Here is a 13,643-nt window from a genome sequence, read left to right as displayed (position 1 = left end):
AATGAATTAATTTATAACTTAAAATGCGATTATGATGACTGACATTAACACAAAGTTATAATGCCTCATCTACATTTTTATTCTGTAAGTCGTATTAAGATAGTAAATAGTATGGAAGGCTGTAAATATATTGGAATAGTGGTTCCCAAATTGGCTGTGACTCAGAATCACCTGGAAAACTTGATAAAACAGATTGCCCATGCCACCCCAGATCTAACAAAAGAGAATCTTAAGAGGATGATAACACTGGAATCTGTACATTTAACAAGCTTCCCAGATACAGTCAGTTCAGCCCCAATGGCTCTAGAAACTGTCCTATGCTATGGCACTTCCTGAGTAAAAAGCACTGAAGAGATTTGAGCTATGATTTATAATGATAGATATAAAACTACAAAAACAATTTAATAGTTTCTACATTTATCAATATTAAACTACTTTATGTAGAGACGTAGATGGACCTAGAGACTGTCATACAGAGTGAAGTAAGTCAGAAAGAGAAAAACAAATATCATATATTAATACATATACGTAGAATCTAGAAAAATGGTACAGATGAACTGGTTTGCAAGGCAGAAATAGACACAGATGTAGAGAACACATGTATGGACACCAAGGGAGGAAAGCAGGGGTGGAGTGGTAGTGCGATGAATTGGGAGATTAGGATTGACATATATACACTAATATGTGTAAGATAGATAATAAGAAAAAATTTTAAACTACTTTAGATCTTTTCTCACATAAGATAGGTAACCTAATGTACTGGTTAAGAGCATGCTTTTGACTCAGACCTGGCTTCAAATCCTTGCTCTGACACTTAGCAGCTGGGTGATACTGGATCAATTATTTTAACCTCTTTGAATTTTGATTTCCTTAGCTACAGGTATAACCTTTAAGGATTAAAAGAGATCGCAAGCACTCAGTAAGTGCTTGTTAGGTGATTAAGGAGAACTTAAAATAATTAAGTACTAATCTTTACTCACCGTTGAACACTTCATTAAATTCCCCTGGGGGTGCGTGAGTGATGAATTTAGCAGCTATGCGTACCTAAAGAGAAATAAAATTTACAGTAAAAGAATTATGAAGAGTACCATATCAGAGGGGAAGGAATTAATAGATAACATACTTTTTTGTCACATCCCTTGAAATATAATCTCCTGTTTAAACCTTACTGTTTAGGAGCCTCCAGATTTTCTTTTCACAAAACATCTCAAATGTTTATTATCAATACAGATTTGTTCTAATTCAGGCATATACATGCTGCTTTAATTTTGAATTTTTCTTTTTAAAAAGCTGAATAATCAATTTTTGGTCAAAATACACTACAGTCAAAAAAAGAAAAAGCTACAATTCTATTTCATTTATGAACACAAGCAAAACTAAATAAAATATTAGCAAATTGGTATTATATCAATTTATTATGTTTATGGTGTTTATCTCAATGTAAGAATGATTCAATACCAATAAATCAATGTAACTTACAAATTAAAGAAGCAGAACCTTGTGGTCAGTTTACCCCACGTTGGAAAAAAAGACAAAATTCAACACCCATTCAAATATCATAAAACAACAAAATCACTAGTTTTTAGTAGGAATAAAATTCCTTAACTTTATAAAGCGTTATTTACCAAAATTCTACATCATATTCAATAATGATGAAACATAGGCAGTGTCACTAATTTTAAAGGCAAGACAGATGACTCCTGTCACCTATTCAACACTGTACTAAAGGTCCTAAAGAATGCTGTGGAAAATATTTCTTCTGTTATTCATTCTAATTCCCTCCCCTGCCCACTGCTTCCAATCTGCTTCTGGATCTCTGATTAGAGATGAATGCTGAAATATTAGGATCTAACCTACATACCTAATTTTTTCTCCTGTTTTATCTTGTCATTTTAATTGCCTTGTGTAGAGAATTCCTCAGCACCATTTTTCAACTCCCTAACATGCACTTCAGCTGTGCCCATTTTGCTTTCAGACAATTATTTTAACTATTAATTTCCAAGACTTTTATTTCTTTCTTGTGTGTGCAATAATCTCTTGAGTCTCTCTGAGGCTAATAACTATATTTATTTTAAAGTCTTGTTCTAGCGACTATTTCCTAAGAATTTAGATGTATATACTGTTTGTTGAATTTGATGCTTCTCTTTCATGGTATTGCTTGTCTGTTTCTCCTCTTTGAATTTACTTTAGTTTGCCTGTTCTGTTTACCTGTAGTTTGTCTCCCTGATCATAGAGGAGGGAAACAGTAGACTTGCTGCTGAGAATGTGTGAGCAGATTATCTTCTGAGTGAGCCTCCTAAGGCCACAGGCTACCTGGGGCATGGCCCTGGTTCTCTGCTCCCAATGCTCATTCTCAATGCTATATTCGGAGGACAAATTCTATTCGTCTGCAGCTTAGCCCAAATGGGAATGAAAGGAGGAGCCAAATGGTCCAGTAAGCTTAGAGAACAATTCCCCAACTAATCCACTCCAAGACTGTTCTGAGTTCTCCCCTTCTTGCTCCTTAGATGTCCTCCAGAATGTCTCCTACTTCCATAACAGTTTTCTTCAGTGTGCTTTGGGTTTCCTCTAATTTCTTCTTCTTCTTCATGTTTTTGAACCATTCCACTTTCTAGCAAGAATTGCCAAAAAAAAAAAAAAAAATTTTGGTCCACTGATGACATTCTTACTATTTAAACTATTAATAATTTATTTCTCTTCCCATTCCACTTTTTCCTACTCTTTAATTTTAAAAGTTTTGGCATACAAGGTAAAGTAAAAAACCATGTACTCAGTCTGCCATATAAATCAATCTCTCATCTCTCAAGTAAATATGAAATACAAAGAATATACAAACCTATCTTAAAAAAACAATTTGGAGTATCATTTACCAGTATCTGTATTTATATATATATAAAATAATGATGTTAGCAATGATAGTAGGACTAACCTCAAATGGGTCTCTCAGTATAATTCTAACACACTGTGAGAGAAAGGACATTGAAAATTCCCTAAAATTCCTTTTATTTATTTATTTATTTATTTATTGGCTGTGTTATGTCTTTGTTGCTGTGTGCGGGCCTTCTGTAGTTGCAGAGAGCAGGGGGCTACTCTTCATTGCAGTGTTCAGTAGTTGTGGTGCACGGGCTTATCAGTTGCTCTGCGGCATGTGGGATCTTCCTGGTCCAGGGATTGAACCCGTGTCCCCTGCAATGGCAGGCAGACTCTTAACCACTGTGCCACCAGGGAAGCCCGAAAATTCCCTAATATCTGATATGAGTATAAAGATGACTTAACTTACTGATGAGCGGCAAAGAGGAACATGGTATATCTAACAATAAACTGGGCTCTACTTTCCAGACAGGCATCTTCTGTTGACTTCTTACATTTCCTTCAAACAATTTTAAGTTCTTGTTGACCCAATCAAATTAAGGTTACCATCAAAGTCAAACTATTCTTAAGGGAGAAAAAAACACTTTTAAGAGTTTTTGGAAAATAAAGCTGGGATTGAGAAGAGAGTTAGAAAAAGATGGAAATACTTTACAACGTTAGCATCCCTAGGTTTATATGGAAGATCTTAATGTGACTTTGCTCTTATTCTAAAAAGGGTAAAAGAAAAGCTGCTTCATAGCCAAAATTATCTTTTCAGTCAAGAAAGGCCTACTGATTCATGGAGCAAGGCAGAATGGAAACCCTGGATTCTAATTACTGGCTCTGTTGGTCCATTAACTAACTAGATTTGTGATTCTGGAAACACTGCTAACCTTTTTTGGTTCTGAGTTTCCTCATAATAATCCAACTCCTAAAACAGATTAGGAGATCTGCAAAATTTCTTTGAGCTATAAAGCTCTGTAAGACTTTTTAAGACTTAGAAGACAAAACTTGTATGTGGACCATCTGGAAGCAGGGATGAGGAATCCATACCACAAACACCTTAGGATAGTCTTATGCACATACAGTTTGAGAGTCCTGATGTGACAGGGTAATTGTAGATAATGTATTATTTTTCTGGGGTGAAAACTGGAGGAGATTAAGAGGAAATATTCCATAAAGCTCCTTTATTAACTGAGCAACAACAATAAAAAGAGGGGTTCTAATCAGGAAGTAAGAAACGCTGCTCAGCTCATGAGAATTATATTATACAGGAGTAAGAGTTCCAATATGGATTTCCAACTGTGTATATCTGCTTTGGCATGTATACTTAATCATATTACTGCACTTTTCAACTGTTGGTATCAATCACTTATTTGAGAAATTAGCAAACCTATTTTGAATAGCAAACCTATTTTTTTAGTCTATTTGTGGCAAGTTTGTTGAGCAGCTATAGTCTATCCCACTTTCTGTCAAGGTGCATTTCCCATAATCCTTACATAATTATGAAACTCCCCTCAGTCATACAAAATTAAGTGTATGTAGTTCAAAAACATATTCATATACTACCCAAAAGCAACTTCCCTTAAAAGAATAAAGCCACAGCCATATTTTACATACTACTTATTAACGTTTGAATATATAAAAGTAAAAGTTACCAAACTGAAAATTCGAGTTACTAATATTTCTGGAGTTATCCGCAAATTTTCAAAAGTTACAAAATCTGGTGGAATTGCTATAATTGAAAAACAGTCATTAGGATAATGGATGAACTGATACTGCATGTAAAAAAGTAGTTCATCCACTCAGCAAACATTTACTGAGCAGATAGGAAGAGTCAGTAAATAAAGATTAAATACTGAATAAGACATTGTCACTGACCTCAAGGGACCTGTCACCTAGACAGTAATATAGCAAGCATTAAAAGACACAATGAGGCACAAAGGAAGGCGCAACTGACTCTACATATGTATATAAGGAGGGGATGGGGTGACCTTCAAAGGCAGTGATGTTTGAGCTGGATTGAAGGATGAGTAAATACCAAGGAGAGCACTCCACCCAGAGGGAACAATATGTACAAGCTAAGACAAAACAGCACAACAAACTGAATGGAGATATTGACCACTGATTCTTCCTGCATTTTCAAAAACAAAGTTTTTTTTAAATAGTAATCATTTATGTTAATATGCAATAAATTTATTATCGTTATATTAAAATGAATTGTTTTAAAAACCTCTAAGTTTTGGGACTACTGAAGCTCACACACCTAGAGCCTGTGCTCTGCAACAAAGAGTAGCCCTTGACTGCTGCAACTAGAGAAAGCCCATGCACAGCAATGAAGACCCAATGCAGCCAAAAATAAAGTAAAAAAAACAAACCAAAAACAGCAACAAAAAACAAACCTCATGATAATTTCATTAAAAAAAAACTCTAAGTTTTAATATCTAATACAATACATATAAGCCACATAAATACCAACTCAATTTTGTGGAATTCCCTGGCAGTCCAGTGGTTAGGACTCTGTGCTTTCACTGTAGGGGGCATGAGTTCAAACCCCGGGATCCCACACACAACATGGTGAGGCCAAAAAAACAAAAATACAAAAAAACCAACCAACCAACTAAGCAACCAACAAAAACCAAAACTCAATTTCCATGAAAAGACTAAGTAGAAATGATAAATGCACCTGTATATTCATTGCAGCATTATTTACAATAGCCAAGACAGCTAGATATCATCTAGAAAGTAACCTAGAGGAACGGATAAAGAAGATATGATGTGGGTGGGTGGGTGGGTGGGTGGGTGTGTGTGTGTGCGCGCGCATATATACTCAATGGACTATTAGCCATAAAAAAGAATGAAAACTTGCCATCTGCAACAATATGAATGGACCTAGAGGGTATTATGCTAAGTGAAATAAGTCAAAGACAGACAAATACTATGTAATTTCACTTATATGTGAAATCTGAAAAACAAATCAGAAAGAGTAATAGATACAGAGAACAAATGTGGTTGCCAGAAGGGAGGGGTTGGGGGGAAGGAAAAAAGAGGTGAGGGAGATCAAGAGATCAACTTCCAGTTGCAAAATAAATGACTGGTATGAAATGTACAGCGTGGGGAATACTGTCAATAACTATGTAGCATCTTTGTATGGTGACATACCACAGCTAGACTTATTGTGGTAATCATTTTGAAATGTATGGAAATATCAAATCATTACACTGTATAACAGGAACAAACATAGTGTTGTACTTCAAAAACAAACTCATAGGAAAAGAATTCAGATTTGTGGTTACCAGAGACAGGGGTGGGGAGAAAAGGTTAGAAGGTACAAATTTCGGTTATAACATAAATAAGTACTAGGGATGTAATGTATAAGATGATAAGTATAATTAACACTGCTGTATTTTATATTCAGAGGAAAAAAAAATTCCATAAAGTTCCAAAAGTCAAAACTTGAATCTGCCATACACTAGCAACTATTAGCATAGCATTTACATTGTATTAGGCATTACAAGTAATCTAGAGATGATTTAAAATATATGGCAGGGTTTGCATAAGTTACACACAAATACTACACCATTTTACATAAGGGACTTGAGCATCCTCGGATTTTAGTACCTGCAGGGATCTCTGAACCAGTCCCCATGGGATGACCATACTTAGTATTAGATAAACATCTGACAGTCTTTGAAGACAGGCTTTGAAGTGTTAAGTTGATTTGTCACTATAACAATAGCATAAAAATACCTTGAAGGAATACCTGGAATAGAAATTGTAATGATATATTTATATAATCACTATAAAATCTAAAGTGTGCTTCATGGCTTCTTTTACAATTTGGTTCACCCTCTCTCATTCTCCTACTGTTTAGCTCCTCAACCTACAGCTACATTCCCACCTCAGGGCTACTGCAATTTTTATTCCTTTTGCCAGAAATGCTCTTCTATCAGAGGGTTCACTTCCCGTCTTCATTCAAGTCTCTGTTCAAATATCACCTACTAAAGTCTCTTCTCTGACTTCCTGACTTCTATAAATTAGTTACTGTACCCTCCACACCCTTCATCATTCTTGCCCCTTTATCTGCTTTAAATTTCTTCAAGGAACTTACCACCACTGAACATATACTTATGTTTACTGCTCAATACCTCCAAAAGAATTCCAAGAGCATAGAAGCAGGGGTCTGCAAACTGCTAAGGTTAAGGGCCAGACAGCAAATATTTTAGGGCTGTGTGGGCCACATGATCTCTGTCCCAAATGTAAACTAATGAGCATAATTATGTTCCAGTAAGACTTTGTTTTTACACTGAGCTACAACTGACAAAGTTATAAGATATTTAAGGTGTACGATGTGATGATTTTGATATATATATACCTATACAGTGTGGAAGCATTACCCCCATTGAATCAACACATTATTTTGGTCACTGCAATTTGAATTTCATGTATTTTTCATATCATGAAATATTCTTCCTTTGATTTTTTTTCTAACCATTCAAAATACATTAGCTTGCAGGCCATATAAAAAAAGGCAGTGGACCAGATTTGCCAGCTTCTGACATAGAGCACAAGAATTTATGTTTGTTCACTGCTGTGTACCTAGGACTGAGACCTGGCACATGCTAGGAATGTAAATGAATAAACACTATTTTACTGTTTACAAAACTCTTTCATAACCTCTCTTTTGATCTTTTTTTAAATTTAAAAAAAAAATTTTATTTTTGGCTGCTTTGGGTCGTCATGGCTGTGAGAGGGCTTTCTCTAGTTGCAGTGAGTGGGGTCTACTCTTTGTTGCAGTGCGTGCGCTTCTGTAGTTGTGCTGCACAGGCTTAACTGCTCTGCAGCATGTGGGACCTTCCCGGACCAGGGATCGAACCTGTGTCCACTGCGCCACCAGGGAAGTCCCTCTCTTTTGATCTTAAAACAGGTTGTTAAAATAGGCAGAGAAGAGACTATTATTCCCATTGTAAATGAAGGAACAGGTTCAGAAGTGCCTTGTCTAAGGTAATATACATACAAAGGGGTTGCACTGAACTAGACAATCAACTATACTATGCAGTACTAATAGGTATTCAAATTCAGGAGGATTATCTATACTGTGGTCTCCTGGATTTGGCCTAGCCCTTTTAGAATTTTTTTTTTTAAACCAGAAATTGAGACAAAGCTTTCCTTGCGAAAGCTGCAGTTGTCACAAGTTGGGAGGGATAAATAAAATGATAAAGAATAACTTTAAAAGTCAAAATTTTATGATCCACCTTCAAAAGTGAGTGAAAACAAGATGAAATTTAACAGAGGTAAACAAAATCACTGGCACAAGCAAAAGGGGAAAGAGAAATGGCTAAGCAGCTAGTGATTGCAAAAATATTTTTGCTGCAATGCAAATGAGGGATGACACTTTCAGGAACAGTAATTCAGTCAATCATTCTCAAGACTGGGATGGGGAAAGTTGACAGCAGGTATATCCCATGGAGGGGAGGCATGTCAATCCACTCCTAATTGAGAATCACTTATATGGAGGTTTTAGCTGAACAAAAACTTCACTCTGCTTAAAAAAAAAAAAAAAGTCCCTATTTCATAAAATAAAATGTTCACTGTACATAGCATTCATATGATAGTATCTGCAGTAAAGGGTATAACTCCAGGTATATTTTAAAGGGGGAGTAACTCAAGCCTCATACACAACTCCACCCCGTCATATATTTAAATATTCCACAAATGTTAATTTCATGGAATGTACTATATTGTTTCTAATCTAAATAGGGTGAATTTACAGTCTGTATGAATGAAAGATAAGTTTTCTTAGATTTCAGTTTCATTTCCCTTACCCTCTTGCTTTCCCAAAAAGGAAAATAAACTAAAATACTCAATCCTTGTAAGATTCAAAATTTCACTTTTATATTACTAATATCTGTACTGAAGTTTAAAAATCAAACCGAGAAAGTAATATATCCCACTGTTTCCCAGAGACTGCTTAATTTTGTAATTTTGTTAACTTTAGTAAGAAACTTTAGAAAATATTAGAAAAATAAATTTACAAGATTTTTATAAAACTCAAATTTTTAACTTACTAAATAATCTTTTCTTTTGGTTTTTTGGCTGTACCACTTGTCTTGTGGGATCTTAGTTCCCAGACCAGGGATTGAACCCAGGCCCTCTGCAGTGAAGGCACTGAGTCCTAACCACTGGACTGCCAGGGAATTCCCCTAAATAATCTTTTTTCAAAAAAAATAAATTTATTTATTTATTTATTGGCTGTGTTGGGTCTTCATTGCTGCACGTGGGCTTTCTCTAGTTGTGGAGAGCGGGGGCTACTCTTCATTGCAGTGCGCTGGCTTCTCACTGTGGTGGTTTCTCTTGTTGCAGAGCTCGGGCTCTAGGTGTGAGGACTTCAGTAGCTGTGACACGTGGGCTCAACAGTTGTAGCTTGCGGGCTCTTGAGTGCAGGCTCAGTAGTTGCGGCGCATGGGCTTAGCTGTTGCATGGCACGTGGGATCTTCCTGGACCAGGGATAGAACCTGTGTCCCCTGCACTGGCAGGTGGATTCTTAATCACTGTGCCACCAGGGAAGCCTTCCCCTAAATAATCTTTTAATAACAGACCCCACACATTTCAGCATTACATCTATTCATAACTACCTTTTAAAATAATTTCCTTAACAAAAGAATTTCAAGTTGAGTATTTAACAACGGCAGGTCTTTGTGAATGTTGGATTGATAATTCCAGAGAGGCAAGGAAGAAATCTTTCACTAGATAATATCCATATTCCAATTCTCAGCAAGGCCCAGGTCGTTTATACTGCCCAAATTTTGTATACTTCAGGAGCCAAATCTATGCCAGCAAGGTATTTATGAAAATCTTTATCTCCCTCATTAGTCTGTTAAGTGTATTAAAGACTTTGCTCCTGGGCCTTTACTCACACTGTCTTTGAGTCTGTGCCTCTCTCCTCATCTCTGCCTGTCTAGATCATTCCTACTTTTTAAGGTTGGGTAATCTGTTTCTTTCAAAGATATATTCCCTATTACTTAAAGTCTCAAGAACCCCTGTTTCTTTTACCATACTTTGAACATTTATCATAGCACTGAAAATTTAACTGCTGTTAGTAATTAGTTCTATAGGTACCATTCTGTTCCCAAAGACTTAATTTTTCTTTGGGCAAACTGCCTTGCTTTACTTTTCTATACTATACAGGGTCTAGCAAAGTAAATGGCATATAGGCAATCAGGAAATGTTTATAAAATCTCTTTTGAATAAAATGACTAAGGAAGTATGCTTAGTTTTTAAGATTATTATGAGGTACTATGGCAAATGGAAAGATAAAGACTCTGGAGTTGGCCAGACATAGATTTGAATTTCAGTCTCAATCTCTTTGAATCACATCCTCTGTCACTGTGAATGTTAAATAATATATGTCAAGTCTCTGGCAAAATATAAATATGGAGGCTCAGTAAATGTCAGCTATTATTAACTGGTTACTGCAAGATAACTGCTGCTTTAAATTATTAAGCTGAACAAACCCTTCAAATTATTGAGAAAATAATTTCTCTCTTCCAGAAGTTCTTTGGGTCCTAGTCAACTAATATTCTCCATCATTACAATCTTTATCAATAACTATAAAGAGGAACAACATTTTTTTTGACCAAAAAAAATTTCTCAAAATGACTTTATTCTGCTTCCCTTTATTTATTATTTTTTAAAAATATTTGTTTACTTATTTATTTTGGCTGCAGCAGGTCTTAGTTGTGGCATACGGGATCTTTAGTTTCGGCATGCAGACTTCTTAGTTGAGGCATGTGAACTCTTAGTTGCGGCATGCATGCAGGATCTAGTTCCCCGACCAGGGATTGAACCAAGGCCCCCTGAATTGGAAGTGTGGAGCCTTACCCAATGGACCACCAGTGAAGTCCCTCTGCTTCCCTTTAAATTGATAATACATCTTTTGACGTTTACTCATGTTTTCAACTAGGCTTTACTTAAAAAAATAGTAGTAAATTGTGCTTTCGTAAATATTTATTTTACTTATTTTTATTCTACATCATTCCAGAAGTATTCAAGGTTGCATTCCTCCTCCAGAAAAAGATAATACCTTATTCTTATCCTGGTAAGAAAGTTCTATTTGCACAGAATTCAATGTTACTTCTTAAGAGAGTTTTTCCTATTTGAAGATATTTAGGATGTTACTATTGTTGTTATTATTATTATTATTTTGTACTTCAAGACTATTTTTTCTAGAGCAGTTTTAGGTTCATAGCAACACTGAGAGGAACATACAAAGATTTCCCGTACACCCTGTCCCCCATTATTAAAATCCCCACCAGAGTGGTACATTCGTTACAGTTGATGAACCTACATTAATACATCTTTATCACCCAAAGCCCATAACTTACAATAGGGTTCACTCTTTGTGGTGTACACTCTATGGATTTTGACAAATATATGACATGTATCCACCATTATAGTACCATACAGAGTATTTTTCACTGCCCTAAAAAACCTCTGTGCTTTGCCTATTCATCCCTCTCTCCCCCTAGGATGTTATTTGCTTTTTTAAAAAAACCATACCTTGCCTCAGTGTAGTTCATTTTTTAGGTCTGGTTCTAAGGGTTTTAGTATATCAACAATAAACTGCCTGGAGCAATAATTTAATAGAGGTAAGTTCCAAGCTGTTGACATGCATGTATTTCAGTATCAAACTAGCTCTAGAATTTGTTTCAGTGCCTTTATCAACAAAATCCCTGCTGGCTGAGAGTTCTCAGAGGCTAGTGAGAATTTAATTTGGGGCTATAATTTGAAGAAAAAATACATTTTCAGTGACCTCCAGAACCAAATGGAAAAAAGGTTTCACTAAATAAAACTTACTGTTAGCTATGTTTTTTAAAATTCCAAATAAGCTAAATGTTATTTTCCCAGTTTAGGCCTGGAGATCCTATAAAGATTCAGAATGCAATTAGGGGAATTCCCTGGCAGTCCAGTGGTTAGGACTCTGAGCTCTCACTGTCAGGGGCCGGGGTTCGGTCCCTGGTCAGGGAACTAAGCTCTCACAAGCTGTGCACAGCCAAAAAAAGAAAAGAAATAAAATTGTAGATGTATATATTGATAGTTTATTTTGATTTATCATTATCAGTAAAGGCTAAGGTTTAAAAAGCATAGTTATGTTTAAATTAGAATCAACATTATAAAAATAGGTGGTGACATTTTCAAATAATTTGTTTTATGTTTACTCTTTTAAAAGTCACTTCAAAAAGACTTTCTTTGTGCAAAAACGAAAATAAAAAGGCATTTCAAGTATTTCTTAGAAACTGTTCTATTAGTAACCAATGATAAGTTTTGTCAGATATAGACAAATAGGGGAGACAGGCAACTTTAAGTAGAGCAATTTCATTTTTAAAAAGTCTACCAAAGCTAAGGAAAACTGCTTGAAGATTTATTAAAATAATAATATAACACACATGGAGTGCCAAAGACTTTCTCCTGGTCCAAACTTTAGTCAGGCCCCCTCTGAGCCCTCTTTTCAACTAGGCCTTTATCTTGGCCCCATCCTGTCTACGGGCTGCCTAGCCCAGTCTTAGCAAGAATCCTGCTGTCACTTTAAACAGAATTCCTCTACTCTTGATAACTGATCAAGTTCCTCATTCCCAACCTTTGATGTGTAAGTCCTCGATCTTCCGTTAGCAAGAATCCTATCCCTGATGTCTCCTGTTAATAAATAATTTTCCACCTACTGACCCCCTCAATTGCTTTTGGCTATAAATTCCCAGCAGTCTTTGCTTATTTGGAGCTGAACTCAATCTCTCTCCCCTAATACAAAAGTATTGAATAAAGTCTTATCATTTTAACCAGTGTCAGATTAACTTTCTTTAATAGAAGTCAGCAATGTATTTTACGCTATATAATATTATATAAAAACAACATACTTAACCATATAAAACTATTTTCAGTGACCTCCAGGACCAAATGCAATAAAGGTTTCACTAAATAAAACTTACTGTTAGCTATGTTTAGCTAAGACTTAGGGTCTCAGTTTCCTCATCTGTGAGTATAATACCTGCTCATATATCTAGCACTACTTTAAGAATCCATAAAATTTACAACATTTAAGAACCAAAAATAGCTCCCATTTTATTTTCTAGTTATCTTTCCCAACCATTCCCTTTTAATTTACAACTTCTCTATACACCAAGTTAGAAGGAAATCATTCCTTAGTCCTCATCCTGGGCTCTCATAAAGACGTCCAAAATGTTGGTAAAAAGATTTCCAAGTCAATACCTTAAGTGTTCATTTAGAAGTTCAAGGTGATAAAGCCTTAAATCATAAACTATTCAACAACAACAACAAAAGTATTGGCTCAATCTCAGTAAATATTAAAAAAGCTGTCATCTTAAATGCAAAATAGTATTGATATACATATGAAAGGAGGGAGAGGCCCCTATTTGGCTTAATTAGAGGATCTGCCTAAGTATTTAGATCAAGAACAGAGGAAGTATAAGAGTCTGAGATATAATGTTGTAATGGGTTAGAAAAAAAAGATTAAAGTGAGTGAAAAGATCACATAAGCAACTTGTTAAAATATGCACTCTCACCCCAATCCTAGGTGACTGGGCAGATAGGTAAAAAGTTCCAAGTGGCCAGATACAATGAGTATTGTTTTGGAAATAATGAGGACCAACTTAAGAATTAGGGGGAAATCCACACTGAACGCCTTGAGATTCATGTGCCAGAAAGCAGTGTTGCAAATGCCAAGTACAAAAAGGTAGAGTTCTGCAGTGAGAGTCTATGCTGGCTTGCAAACAGATGCA

At 35.7% G+C, this 13,643-nt stretch overlaps 1 protein-coding gene across 1 annotated transcript in view; it reads right to left on the bottom strand.

Annotated features, from left to right (window-relative positions):
* CAPZA1 (capping actin protein of muscle Z-line subunit alpha 1) overlaps positions 1–13,643 on the bottom strand; it is a 41,544-nt gene that overhangs the window by 18,859 nt on the left and 9,042 nt on the right. The window contains exon 2 of the mRNA XM_057750126.1: positions 981–1,044. Coding sequence (XP_057606109.1) covers positions 981–1,044 — 64 coding nt within the window. The remainder of the gene's footprint in view (positions 1–980; positions 1,045–13,643) is intronic.

Source organism: Hippopotamus amphibius, chromosome 1 (assembly GCF_030028045.1).
Source record: "Hippopotamus amphibius kiboko isolate mHipAmp2 chromosome 1, mHipAmp2.hap2, whole genome shotgun sequence".
Taxonomy (NCBI): Eukaryota; Metazoa; Chordata; class Mammalia; order Artiodactyla; family Hippopotamidae; genus Hippopotamus; species Hippopotamus amphibius.
This window is presented reverse-complemented; position numbering and strand designations above follow the sequence as displayed.